At 44.6% G+C, this 14,311-nt stretch overlaps 1 protein-coding gene across 5 annotated transcripts in view; it reads left to right on the top strand.

Annotated features, from left to right (window-relative positions):
• The window catches only part of PCSK5 (proprotein convertase subtilisin/kexin type 5), a 436,496-nt gene that overhangs the window by 177,526 nt on the left and 244,659 nt on the right, over positions 1-14,311 (top strand). For all 5 annotated transcript variants that reach the window (XR_011531551.1, XM_008515633.2, XM_008515632.2 and 2 more), the window contains exons 8-9: positions 1,187-1,399; positions 12,322-12,422. Coding sequence is in view for 4 of the 5 variants with exons in the window: in XM_008515633.2 (XP_008513855.2) it covers positions 1,187-1,399; positions 12,322-12,422 (314 nt within the window). In the remaining variant the exon portion in view is untranslated. The remainder of the gene's footprint in view (positions 1-1,186; positions 1,400-12,321; positions 12,423-14,311) is intronic.

Below are 14,311 nucleotides of genomic sequence, written 5' to 3'. Positions count from 1 at the left end.
CTCCTAGCCGTATAAGGAAAACTTTATAGACCTGGCTGAAAAAGGTATCCATAGTCAAATATGTTTGGAAATTACTTCAGATTGTGCCCCCTCTTAGAGTTTTGCAATGAGCAGCCACTTATTAAAGACTCTTAGAAGTTCTGCAATAAGCAAACCTGTTTAATTTTAACTTAGAGTTTCCCAAACATATTTGATCTTGAAATCTTTTTATTTCTGGTAGCCCCCATTCACATCCCTCAGTGATAAGTGTCCACCCCATGCTTAGGGGAGGCACAGCTCTAAAAGGAAGGGTATGGTACCTGATTCTGCCCCCCGCTGATGATGTGATCTCAGGATGAATACTAACCTTTCTACACCTCGTGTTCCTCATCTGTCAGATGCAGGAGCCCAATAGCTCCCACTTCATGGGGATGTAAAGATTTAAAGCAGTATTTTGACTACAGTGATTACAACTAACAATGTTACAGCTCTCGGGTCTGTCTGGGTTCAGACTTTGTTCTTCCACTGACTACGCTTACTAGCTGTATGACCTTAGGAACGTTACTTAACTTCTGTGCCTCAATTCTTCATCTGTACGATGGGGACAAGACAGTGTATGATTCTCACAGTATTGTTGGAAGAATTCAGTCCAATTCCTGTAACACATTTAGAATTGTGCTTGGTCCATGGTAGGTACCTAATAAATGCAGCCCTTATTATCGTCATCATTGGTGCTCTTGTTACTTCTATGACTACATCGCGTGAAGGGAGTTATTTTAGTTTCTTTTTTTAATTAGGATATAATTGACATATAACATTATATTTCAAGTGTACAACTTTAATGATCGGATATTTGTATATGTTGTGAAATGATCACCACAGTGAGTCTGCTTAACAGCCATCATCCCACATAGTTACAAATTTTTTTTTCTTGTGATGAGAACTTTTAAGACCTACTTTCTTAGCACCTTTCAAATATACAATACAGTATTATTAACGATAGTCGGTGTGGTGTACATCGCATCGGATTATTTCAGTTTCTAAAAGTAACTCCTTTTACCTCAAAAATCAGCTTAAACCCAGCATGTTAGTAAAATAGCCTCACACTCCTCCTGCAAATATTGGGTTCTGCCCTGTTGATTTTGATCTTCACCTAGAGTCCGTGATGCTTGTCTTCCCTCATTTAACTTCTTCTGTTTGTGAACAGGGGCGGAGAGGCCTCGGCTCTGTTTTCGTCTGGGCGTCAGGAAATGGAGGAAGGAGCAAGGACCACTGCTCCTGTGACGGCTACACCAACAGCATCTACACCATCTCCATCAGCAGCACAGCCGAAAGCGGAAAGAAGCCTTGGTACCTGGAAGAGTGTTCGTCCACACTGGCCACAACCTACAGCAGTGGAGAGTCCTACGACAAGAAAATAGTACGTGACATTTGCATGTCTGTCATGGTTTCTTTATCTTTTACTTTGAAATACAAAGGGAGAACCACAAATTTACGTGCACAAGTAATATATGGAAACAGAAAGATTAGCTGATTACTCAACACAAGTGTTTGTAAATGTTACCATTCTGTTACCAATTCATTGGAAAAGCCTGTCTGGGTCATTGCATTCTAGCATCTAATGTGGTCTTAGACATGATTAAGCTTCAGTTTTGTCGAGGACAAATGAATGGTCCACGTTCACCTGGTGAGTTAGTGGCAGAGAAGAGACTAGAATCTGGGTCCAACTCTCAGTCCAGTTCTCTTGTCACTCTGTCCCCATCTGCCTTTGAACCTTAGCTTTAATACTTTGGTCTCGAAGTTGCTCTGACTAGTGCAGTGTGAGCTGACCCTGTACAGAAGGTGCTCCTCTAATCCTGCAGAACAGAGTTTGCCTGAACGAGGAGCAGAGTCCTCCGTGGTCTCCTGCTCAGCAGCACGCCCTGCTGTCCATGCAGACGTCGCAATGGTCAAGAGTTCGTGCTGCAGGACCAGCCTGCGTGGGTTCATTTGCTGTTGACTGTTTACTAGCTGTGTAACTTTGGACACGTTACTGAATTTCTCTGTCTCAACATCCTTACCTATAAAATGGGGACATTCAATATTACGTAGCTCGTGGGGTTATTACAGAGGTTACGAGGAAGTAAACAAAAAGTGCCCTGTGCACTGCCTGACCCCCTGGTGCTCGGGAGAGTCTGCCTTTGGGCTGCCCGGCCCTGGGCTGCTCATCCCACACTTCACTTACCTTTGCATCTTCCTCTTTTCCTGATCATGGTTTTGTCAACTGTCTCGGGATTTGTCTTTCTGCGGGGGAGCTAAGCTGCTGTGCCTGACACTTTTTAACATTTAGCCAAGAGCCTGCTTTCAGACTTGTAGATTCATGCAGGTTTGTGTCACTGCTGATGCTCAGCTGACTTCTCCACAGCAGTGGAAACACAGGCGAAAGGACACTACCACCTTTGCGTAGTTCTTTATCCACATCTGTTTGATTCCTGATTATTATATGATTTTAATGTTTGATTTCTCAGCTATTTTTACTACCTTCTTTTAATTACATTCTGCAGATTGATTCAAATAAAAACTGCCTCCCATATGCATATCCCATCCGCCCCCATCTTTCCCTAATTCCTCCACAATAACTGGGTTAAAGAACATGCACATGAGTCTGCCTTTAAGTACCTCCATCATCCATCAGTAAACCTAACTCCACCGCAGGAAGTGAAGTGGAAAAGGAGAAAATGCGGAGACGACAAGTTTTGAAGTTTCATGGCTTTCTTAATGGGAAGGTGATGCTCCATGATATTTTACCTTCATTATGGAAATATTATAATCTAGGAATGTCCTTTCTGCTTTCAAACATGAAGACCTTGTCTCTCCAAACTCATAGTCATGTCCAGTAGGAGTGAGTGGCTTCGGTCAGTTCTGCGTCATGAAAATCCTGATGAAAACTGTCTGGAATAAGAGTTCTCTTCTTGTGCCTCTCAAGTCTGAAGGTCGTCTTAAGGCAAACCTGCCGTTGCTTCAAATTAAATGTCCATGTGGTCGTCTTCATTCCTGTGGGGTGATTGCTGGTAGAGCGTTTCCCATAAATGCCCTTCCTAAGAGAAGCTTCTAATCCAGTGAGCAAAATATCAGAGAAGAGGGAGCTGTTGCCTGGATCCCAGATGGGAGAGCAGAGTGGACAGAGGGACCTCACAGTGGCCACAGTGAGATTTACTCCCTAGACGTGACCTCCTGGGCCCTTCATGATTTGCTGTAATTGTGTGGTCGCTGCTCTGGCCCCCATGACAGGGTGGTCATCGAGGATTCTCCCAGGGACAGACGGATTGATCCATCCAGTCATCGGAGATAGGGCTTGAGAGGGAAAGTGGACCCATGGCTTCACATTAACACCCTTTATTCAGGTCGTATATTTTACTTTGCCCCAGTTGCTCTTCTGATTTCAAAATATTTACTGACTCACTTTACAGATTTAACTTTTACTTGTTTCTACCTTTTGTTTAATCTTTTCTCTCATTTTCATGGGAGCAATTTATTAATAATTTTTCTCTATCCAGTTCTTAGATTCTCTTATTTTCCCAGAATCTCCAGATTATCATCAATTGGAGAGGAAATTCGGTAACTGTTTCAAGTTATAGTCTCTAGCTTCAGGCAGCCCGCCCAGTGGCTGAGCCACCCTCACGGAGTCTTGGTTTCCTCATCTGTAAAATGGAGGTAAAACCACACCAACCTCACAGGTTTTCCTGAAGATAAGACGACACTGAGTGTGGGTACTTACGTGGCTCATGGTCCACCAAGCCGGTCAGGAGGTGGCCAGTACCATTGCTCCCTAAGTCAATGTAGCTTCTGCATCCTGGGGGCTTAGGCTGGTCGTGTTTCCAGCAGCTGTTAACAGAGGTGGTTGCTGCATCTCCATTTTTTCCAGTCTATAAAATACTGCAATCTGTTCCACCCCTCCCTGTAAAGAAAGGCGCTTTGATGGTGAACATGTTAACAGTTTGTACGTGAGTGGAGCTGGCAACAACATCAGCCTTTTGTGGTCCAGCTGACCCCTTTTCCTTCTAGATGTCAGAATGACAAATAATCCTGCCTTGCGCCTGGGACCTTTACTTCACCAGGCTTTGAACCAGATGCCTGTGGTCCCCCGGAGATGCCCGCATCCTGTTAGTGGCATTCGTGATTGAGTGTTATAGGAATGGCAGTGTCTCCCTTGTACTGGGGGCTCTCTTCCCCGGGCCATTCATTTCCTTTTGTCATTTGCAGCTTCTGCAGAAGAGCACCGTTGCTAATCCTCATTCATAGAGCACCTTTGTGATTTGAACCAAGGCAGATGCTGAGGCTCCAGGAGAGAGGAGAGATCTCCTGTCTGCTTCTGGGAAAGCACTCTTGTGAAATAAACTTACTTGTCCTCCACAGAATGCCTTTTCATGGTATGCAAGCAGGAGAACCTTGCCCTGGGTTTCAAAACATAGTCAGGTCTCCATCTCTTGGTTTCCTGCACCCGCGATGAGTACAGTTGTGGACCTTGGTATTCCATTCATGCTTTGATAGATTCGGATTGGGGGTGGCCTTACATCTTATTACAGCAAATGAAGCGTCCACAATATCAGATCACTACGGCAAGAGGCTCCTCTGTAAGCTAAGTAGAAATCAGTTGAGATGCCTCGTTATTATAAAGCCATAGTATACATCTTATTCCATGTCCGATATGTAATACATTTATAGTTCCATTAACATGTCATAAATATAGGATTTTCTGTCTTGCTAATAAGTGCCCAGCACTGTGCTCAGCACCTCTAATGAGTTGTCCCGCAGTCTCCTCAGAACGCTGTGCAGGGGGATCAGTGTTCTTCCCACTTTACAGATTAGAAAACAAAAGCTTGGAGGGTTAAGAGAAGCACAGCGAGTAGGTGGTGGAGCCTGGATTCCAACCCAAGTCAGGCTGGTCCCTGAGCCCCTCTTGTAACCAGTGTGCTGTCGGGCCGGATACTGTCCAGGCACACCTGGTACTGGGCTGTCAGGGAGAATGGTGCTTCTCTTGCCTGTTGTGGGTTATTTTCACAGTGATAGAAAAAAAGTGTTTAGAATATGTAGTTGTCCATTGTTTTTCACTTCTCGGCCCACTTATTTTGAATTTCATGCCACAGGACCTTCTCATAACTCCCTCTCAGTCAGTCCTCTTGCAGAAATCTAAAGCTCTTTGCCAATCTGAGTGGCTGGTTCCCGCGGCCCAGCATTGGCACAGAGCTCCCAGGGTCGTGCCTTTTGTGCGACCTTAGACCAGGGCTCCCTCCTGTGAGCTGGGACTCTGCTAGAACACTCTTCCCCCAGAAACCACCTCATTTATGTCTCTTCTCAAATTTCAACTCAGAGAGGGTGTTCTTCCTCCCCTCCCCTAGAACAGCAGCATTCCATCTGCCGAGCTCTGCTCTTTATCCTGTTCAATGTTTTTTCTCTTTATTTTATTTTTTTACTCAGCTAACATTGGTTTATAACATTATATAAATTTCAGGTGTACCTCATTATATTTTGACATCTGTATACACTACATTGTATTCATCACCAAAAGTCTAGTCACCATCTATCACAAATGCACCCCTCTACCCATTTCACCCTCCCCCCACCGCCTTCCCCTCTGGTAAACACCAATCTATTCTCTGTATCTATGTGTTTGTTTTTGTTGTTGTTGTTTTATCTTCCACATGTGAGTGAAATCATACAGTATTTGGCTTTCTCCATCTGACTTCTTTTGCTTAGCATAATTCCCTCAGGGTCTGTTCACGTTGTCACAGATGGCAAGATTTCATCTTTTTTTATGGCTCAGTAGTATTTCATTGTATATATATACCACATCTTTTTTATCCATTCATTCATTGATAGGCACTTTAAAAAAAAGTTTCTGCATGGCAAAAGAAACTATCAATAAAATGAAAAGACAGCCTACCTATTGGGAGAAGATATTTGCAAATCATATATCTGATAAGGACTTAATATCCAAAATATATAAAGGACTCATACAACTTGCAACAAAAAATCAAACAACCCAATTAAAAAATGAGCAGAGGATCTGGGGCCAGCCCAGTGGTGCAGTGGTTAAGTTCACACATTCCACTTCGGTGACCCAGGGTTCACCAGTTCAGATCCTGGGTATAGACATAGCATCGCTTGGCAAGCCATGCTGTGGTAGGTGTCCCACATATAAAGTAGAGGAAGATGGGCAGGGATGTTAGCTCAGGGCCAGTCTTCCTCAGCAAAAGGAGGAGGATTGGCTGCATATGTTAGCTCAGGGCTAATCTTCCTCAAAAATAAAATTTTTTTTTAAATGGGCAGAGGATCTGAACAGACGTTTTCCCAAAGAAGATATACAGATGGCCAACAGGCACGTGAAAAGATGTTCAACACCACTACTTATTAGTGAAATGAAAATCAATTTTTCTAGCGTGCTTAGAGCTACTTACCATGGTGTTATACATTTTCTCATTGACTGTCCATTTTTCATCCTAGAATGGAAACTACTTGAGGTTGAAGACTGTTTTGTTCCTTCCCAGAGCCTGAGCTTATTAACCATTTGGGCGTAAATGACTATCAGACACTGGGAAGGATGGAAGCTTCTCAGAGTTGTCTATATGGCCAAGGAAGACAGGGAGGTGCTGTTTCGTTAAGAGGACCTCCTTCTGCTGGGAGGTTGGTGAAAGATAAAGGGTATTTGACAATATGTGAGCATAGAAAATTGCCCTCAGGAATCCTGCTGCCTGATAAAGCTGTACATATAACCTTTCTTAGTGTCGAGGAGCATTAAAGAGCCCGTCTATAACTCTTGACTCCCTTCTGAAATTTCTCCCCTGTTCTGTTGTGGAGATAAAGCTCCCTCTCTCCTCAGCCACTCCCATCGTCCAGTTCTCTCTCTCTGCTGGGACTGGTTCAGCCTTTGCCCTTTTTTCCTCTAGTAATTTGTCTTAGTGATGGGAATGTGGGGGACATCGTGTTCCCCTGGGAGGGGTTTTGTTACCGAAGGCTTAGAGAATGTGCGGCCTGCTCAGCCCTCTCCTGATGTCGTTTTATTTATTTGTGTTCAAAACAGACCTGCTGCCTGGGGTGTCTCAGGGTTGGCCTGAACCACCAAGTCCGTCGGGGGAGGGGGGCGGTTATTGCAGTGCTTTGGCTGTTCCTTTTTGCAGAAACATCCTCCTCCCTCCCGGCTCTCCCCCACTGCCCAGTTCCTTCTTCAAATGCAGTTGCCATTTGCACCGAGGTGACTCTCTTAGCATCTCTGTTTCTCCTTTGGATTGGGGAAATGTCATAATTTTTCATGAGTAGAAGACTAGCAAATCCAGATGTGTTTAGTTTGTTTGGAAGTTTACACATATTCTCTTGAGAATATTAAAAGGAGGGGAGGAAAGTTTGTTCCTGCAGAGTTCTGATGTTGATGTGGCCTGAAGGAGAAGCCCGATGCCCACTTGCTGACTTGGGCTGGATCTCAAGGCAGTTCTGCCGTCGGTGCTCGTGGTGGTGTTTGTCCTCACGGGTGACCACACGCTGTAACTCAGCTTTTTCTTTTGCTGCCATTTCAGGATTTAATGCTTGACCACTTACCAGCTCTTAGTGGCTGCTTGTCCTTGGGCAAGTTAGTCTCTGAGCCTCCATTTCCTTAATAAATAGTGTATCTTCCTTGTACACGGATTTAAATGTAATTTGTACACACACGTGAGCATGCACACATACACACCTGTTGCACGTTGCTCACTCGCAGCAAGTTGCTCGTGGTGGTGGTTCTAGAAGCAGAGCAGCTGGTGGCAGCAATAGTAGCTGAGAGAGGAGCAGCTGTCCTTTAGCCCCTGGAGTGTAGATCTACACGTACACACAGAATTTCTGTAGGTCACCTAGAAGTTTACTTGAGTTTTGTTTGGAGAGTCAGTCAAGAAGTGACCTGGAAGTCCTTCCTAATAAGTGAGAGAGTTTAAAGGAGAGAACAAAGTGAGTATGAAGGAACCTGATGTTAGCAGTTCAACTGAGCAAATAAACACTGTGCCTCTGCTCTGTACCCAGCTCTGAGCTGAACTTCTGGAGATGCAGAAATGATAGAAGATGGGGCCCTTCTTTGGTGAGAGCAGCCTCACGTTTGTAAGCAAAACCTCACGTTTGCTCTCCACACTCACAGATCCTCGGAGCAGCGTGGGAGGGGAATTTTGCGTGGTCTCGTCAGTCATGATTGGATTTTACACCAGTCTTTGTGACTTCCTGAACACAGAAAACATTGATTGGTCCCCGGTTCCTTTTTATTTTGCCATGCTTAATAAATCCACTTCTTCTGTTTTATTCATTGACACAGTTAAGATGTAGTTTCTGCCCTTATCCCCCATAGCTGTGTCTGAAACAGCTTTTTTGGCACATTTCTAATTCAAATCAAAACCAACACGAAAAACAAATTCAACCTAACAGACAGTGGAATCATTTCATGTTTTAAAAATATCTGCTCAGTTGCTCTTTTAACAGATATGAGAGAATATGGCATCTTCAAAATAAAACAGCTTACAAGATCCCAGAGAGACAGAAACTCTTAACCGTGGGCTTGCTGTGAAGGCTTGTCCTTATGGCCAAAGTCGATCTGAGCCGAGATCCCTGGAGAATTCCATCAACAGCTAGAATAAAGGATCCAGTCCGCTCAAGTCATGGAATGTGAAACATGAGGAAATAAGAGCTTAGGACGGGAAAAAATGATGGGTCTTCTCCAGGGAAGCCTGACTGGACCTGAACAGTACCCACCCCTTCTCCTCAAAGGAAGATGGCATCCCTAACTTGATGGAGTCCAAAAACCCCATCTGCTCCTCATCCTGAGACAGGCTGAAAATCTAATTTGCTGATCAGGACAGCTTTGATCTGGCTCAGGGCCTGGTGTCATCTCCTGTTTTCTTCACTGATGGATAGAAATGATATTTTTTTGAGCAGTCTAAGAAGTCCTGTGAAGAAAAACTCTGTTTCTGATTTGCGTAGTGAATTGAGGGGATTTGGAGCATGAAAGATGTGCCATCGGGATTGAAACCAAATTCTGAGACGTTCTTTAAAATAGATTCTAAACTTAAAGTGCTTTATTCTGGAATCTCTGGACTCCCTGCCCCATAATGTGGGCCGATTGTTGAATCCACCTTTTCCTTTAAATTGCAGTGTCAGATCTCATATGCATGTGTTGTGATTAATGGGGTTACTCCACGTGGTTCCAGTTTTCGGAACATCATTTTTCTTCAAGATTGCATGCTCCTTGGTGGTCTTTGCCTTTTCTTCCTAAAGATAGACGTAAGATTCTGTGATACTGTGGCTTCTCTTAATAATGAAAACCCTACCTCAGATCTTTCTGGTAATTTACACCTAAATATTTCCACACCTACAGTAACTTGCCCTTGAAATGTCCCAGCTGGAGTTTCCACTTCAAGCAGGATGAGAAGGGGTGAGGATGTTTTTGCCTCTTTCTCTCCATCACCTTCCTGCTCACTCCCTTTCCTCCCCTACTCACTAGGACTCAAGTTCCATTTAGTTAAAGGGATTGAAAAAACAAACAAAGGCACAATGCTGATTTGAAGTTGCACAAGCTTACCTATATGCATAGCAGTAACGCTTCACTGTTGTTTATATATAAAAGTACTGAGTAGCTTCTTACTTAAGCATATAATATATATGTATGTACCTGGGGACTGTGTATGGGTGGGGCATGTTCCTGTTACAAACCTGACATCATAAAATTTTTATTGTTCATGTTTGAGGTTGGCCGGAGGTGGTTGTTTATGAGACTCAAAAATGCTACCCACACTTGGAGTGTTTATTCTGGATTTGTTTCTGTGCATTGAAAGTGTCTGGTGCAGCTGAAGAATAAACACAGTGAGCCAAGTGGGAAACATCATGAAAAATCTTGAATCCGGCACAAGTCATTGAAAAAAGTAAAACTTGGCAAAGGCGCGTGAGCATGAGGGTGAGGTAGAATGAGAAGAATGCAGGCAAGGCCATCGCTCAGCAACAGCGCATCCGGAGACCCGGAAACAGGCCGCTTCTGGGGTGTTTCTGCATTGACTTAGGGATCAGGCCTTTGGAAAATAAGGCTGCAGATTCACTCGTAATTTCAAATGAGGTAGAAACACCTTTTTAATGACGCAGCAGTCTCACTTCTGGGTGTATATCCAAAGGAATTGAGAACAGGATTTGGAAAAGCTATTTGCACATCCATGCTCATTACAGTATTATTCACTATAGCCAAGAGGTGGAAGCAACCCAAATATCCACTGATGGGTGGATGAATAAAGAAAATGTGGTAGATAGACACAATGGAATATTATGCAGCCTAAAAAGAAGGAAATCCTGCCCTATGCCAGAACATAAATGAGCCTTGAGGATGTTATTCTAAGTGAAATAAGCCAGTCACAAAAAAAAGACAGGTACCATATATTTCCATTTACATGAGGTACGTAGAGTAGTCAGGCTCATAGAGGCAGGAAGTAGAATAGTGGTTACCAGGGGCTGGGGGCGGGGGTGAGGAGTTGTTTGATGGGTAGAGTTTCAGTCATGAAAGATAAAAACGTTCTAGAGATTTATTGTACAGCAATGTGCATACAGTTAACAATACTGTACACTTAAAAGTTGTTAAAAGAGTAAATTTGTGTTACGTGTTTTTTTACCACAATAAAAAAAAGAAGTAGCTTTTAAAGTAGACAGTTGACAATCCAGAAAGTTTCCTAACGTAGAAGTGGTTCGGGCTGTGTTTACGCAGACACCTTGCGAGCACCCAGCGTGGAGGTGCGGAAGATGGCTAGGGCATCAAGTCTGTGAATCGAGACATAACCGCCCCTGCTTGCCAAACGCGCTCTCAGGGCTCCTGCAAACCATTCATATTCAGGAAAGGAGTGTGAGACTTGTCTCCTCTCTGCCACCACTGGATCTGTGTGGTTCTGTATATTTTTGTTCCTTCTCCCACTGGCGTATCAGTACCTCTCCAGTGTGGATAATCTGGTCACATTAGAGGTGTCAAAAAGAACAAAGAAAAGACGATGAGACCTGTTGGGCTTGTGTGGAACCGACTCAGCAGGACGTCAGTCTAGATCCCGACCAGATTAAGAGCCCCTCAGCCACCCTCCTGAGATGCTGGGGAGACCTGACGGGAGGATGCCTTCTGAGGAGCTGGGCAGCACTTTCTCCTGGGAAGAGCACGTTTCTTTCCAAATCCACTAATCTTCAAGCTCCCCTTGAAGGCTGCGTCTTAGAACGAGGGGCCTTTCTTTTCAGCCGCCGCCGTTATCCCTCCACACCTTTCTAATGACCTTTCGCCTCAGTTTTCTTATCTGTGAATGTGGGTAATGCATTTGTCTTGGTGACAAAGACAGCTTTCCAGCGTCTTCCAGTAACTGCAGCGAGAGCAGCAGCTCATCTTACGAGCCCTGTGCATTCCCAACGGGGTGATGAGCCCAAGGAGGCAAAAGTGGACGCTTGTCGGGGAGAGAGGATTGAAAAAATCTTAGGTTTTACGAGGTTTGCAAAATCTTACCCCATAGTGTTTGATTCCTCTTGTTAAGGAGAATCGGAATTTACTTGTTTTTCCTTAGTGAAACGATCATGAAACAGGGGCTGAGAACCCCTGCCCTCGCTGACGGGAACTGGATTCAAACCCAGAGGAAAAGTGATCTAGTTCTCACCTTTTGATTTAAAAAAGGAGACGTGGCTAATCTCCGCCGATAACGTACAGGCGCGCACTTGGAGCTGAAATCTCCTTTCAAGCGCGCGGGTTCCACTCGTTTTTCGTATCAGTTTTAGATCTTTGAGGAGGTCTCCGTTCGTCCATGCAGCGTTCCTGTGAGTTCTAAAAACAAGTCTGTAAGCAAATGTCCCTTCCACGGCAGGTCATCCCTTTTGCTTAAAACTTGCAGCTCCCCCAAGGTGACAGTTGTGGGAGGGCGGGGGCCGGACCGTGTGCTTTTATTCCTCACGCTTCCGACGCCGGGCTCCGTGTCTGATTATTAACAATGGGCGGCTGATGAAAGAACTTTAGTTTTCACTAGAGCTGGGACTGGGGAGGCAAGTGAAGTGCCTCGGGTGTAAAATCTGAGCAGGCACGTCCACGACCCTTATGTTTTGAGCCAAAGACTCCCCCTAGTCCTGACCCTGGTTTAACAGAAGTGGAGACCCGTTTCCAAACCCTTCCCTTTTCACAGTTGGTTTACACAGGCGATTCACTGGAAATGATATGGTCACAGGAGGGCAGGAACAAGGAATTTAAAACAACTATTTCAACACCCCTCCATTCCACTTATATGAGTAAATTTCTTTCTACTTGCATGGGACCCACATTGGCCCCAGAGCCCTAAATTTTTCCCTTCTGTCTTCTAGATCACTACGGACCTGAGGCAGCGCTGCACGGACAACCACACTGGGACATCGGCCTCAGCCCCCATGGCTGCGGGCATCATTGCACTGGCCCTGGAAGCCAAGTAAGCCTCTCTCTCCGTATGTCTCTCCACTGGCGACCACCCCTCATGCCGAGGACAGTGTACCCTCTCCCTGGTATATAACCCCTAGCACAACAACCCAGATGATAATCTTCCCAGTCCCACCTTTAAAACTTCAAAGATTAGGGCTTTAAAGAGAATTTTTCCTTATGTTAAGGAGAAAAGCAATTTTTTTGGTTTTTATATCCTTAAAAAAACCCAACTGTGTAATTACTTTATTATGGAGTCATAGTGCATGCCTGCCAATTGGCTCCAACACTCTTGCCTTGTTGAGGTTTTATTCTAGTCTAGGAATGTTCCTGTGAGTCTCAGAGCGGTTAGGTCTGCCCATTTCGGGGCCCTTTCCCTGCAGAACAGCGAGGCAACTCAGATTCCATGACAACAGCACCCGTCACAGACTCGCCCTGGGGGACAGAATGTGGCAAGATCATATGACAGAAGCCCAGGAACAAGGACAACCCACTTACCTTAAATCCTATTTAACATAGTAAATTCTGTGTCTGAAAGATCCCTTTGAAATCCCCCTTAGGATATTTGTAATAGATCCCGTCTCTTCTTTCTCTCAGCACCAATAGACTTTGTTTTCTTAACAAGCATAAATTTGCCCTAAATACAGGTCTATACTCTCTTACCCTGAATTTCAAAATCCCAAATGCCCAGAAAACTGAAAGTTCTTTTGCAAATTTGACCCCAAAACTCATTTGATGGCAAAGCTTACCCTGAACTGATTTGAGGCTATTTGCAGTCTGTCTTTATTGTGAAAATTCATACATTTCACTGCAGAAATATTAATATATCTGACTATAAGGTGCTGGCTCAAATCGCACTAGAAGTTTGTGTAATATATGCTCTGGACACCATATCTGAAACAATTTTGAATTCCAAACACATCTGGTCCAAGGTTCTAGAAAAGGGCCTGCGGTCCTGTGCTCTGAGGCCCTCCTACAAGAGGATTGTAACAGAAAGGAACTGGAGTGGTGATGTAAGTGTCTTTCCAAAAATAGCCTTGCTGCCCTGCCCTGGGGAGGAGCGGAAGGAGTCTTTCATCTAGTTGTGCCCTGATGTAGAGCGATAGCAGGTGACAGGAGAAGAATGCAAGCATCATATTGAGACCCAGGTATCTCTGTAGGACGATAGCGCCTCATCCTCAGGACACAAGTGTGTCCCACCGTCTACAGCTGCCCCTCTTTAAGGCAGAGAGTCTGTGATAAGTCAGGTGGGCCTTAATGTAACGTGGATCCAGTCAACTGGTCAGCCACGTAAAGCCCTGGACTGAGGCAGGCAGGACACAGGCTCTGGATATGGGCTCTCTCTGTGTGTTCGGGCCACTATAACAAAATACCATAAACTGAGTAGCTGATAAACAACAAACGTCTATTTCTCACTGTTCTGGAAAATGGGAAGTCCAAGGTCAAGGTGCTGGCAGATTTGGGGTCTGGTGAAGGCCCATTTCCTAGAGGGCGCACGCAGTAGACAAAGCAAGGCAGCTCTCTGGGGTCTCTTATAAGGGCACTGATCCCATTGATGGGGCTCCACCCTCGTGACCTAAGCACCTCCCACAGGCCCCACCTCCTAATACCATCACATCGGGCATTTGGTTTCAACATAGGAGTTTTGTGGGGACGGAAACGATCAGACCGTAGCAGGTGCCATATTTTTTGTGGCCTCCTGCCTAAGCGTTGACGTTGAGCGATATCCAAGTTCCCATGAATGTTTGTGTTCCTTTCTTTTTGACGAGGTTAACTATTAAATCATGTCAAAATATTCTGTCTTTTAAGGTGTTAAAAGTTTGGCTTTAGCAAGGAACTGGCACTTATCCTGTTAAATTCTCACTTTACTGGACAGTTCTGACAGCAGAAATCTTAAGTGTC

Source organism: Equus przewalskii, chromosome 22 (genome assembly GCF_037783145.1).
Source record: "Equus przewalskii isolate Varuska chromosome 22, EquPr2, whole genome shotgun sequence".
Taxonomy (NCBI): domain Eukaryota; kingdom Metazoa; phylum Chordata; class Mammalia; order Perissodactyla; family Equidae; genus Equus; species Equus przewalskii.
Note: the sequence above shows the minus strand (reverse complement) of the source record. Positions and strands in the feature narration are given on the sequence as shown.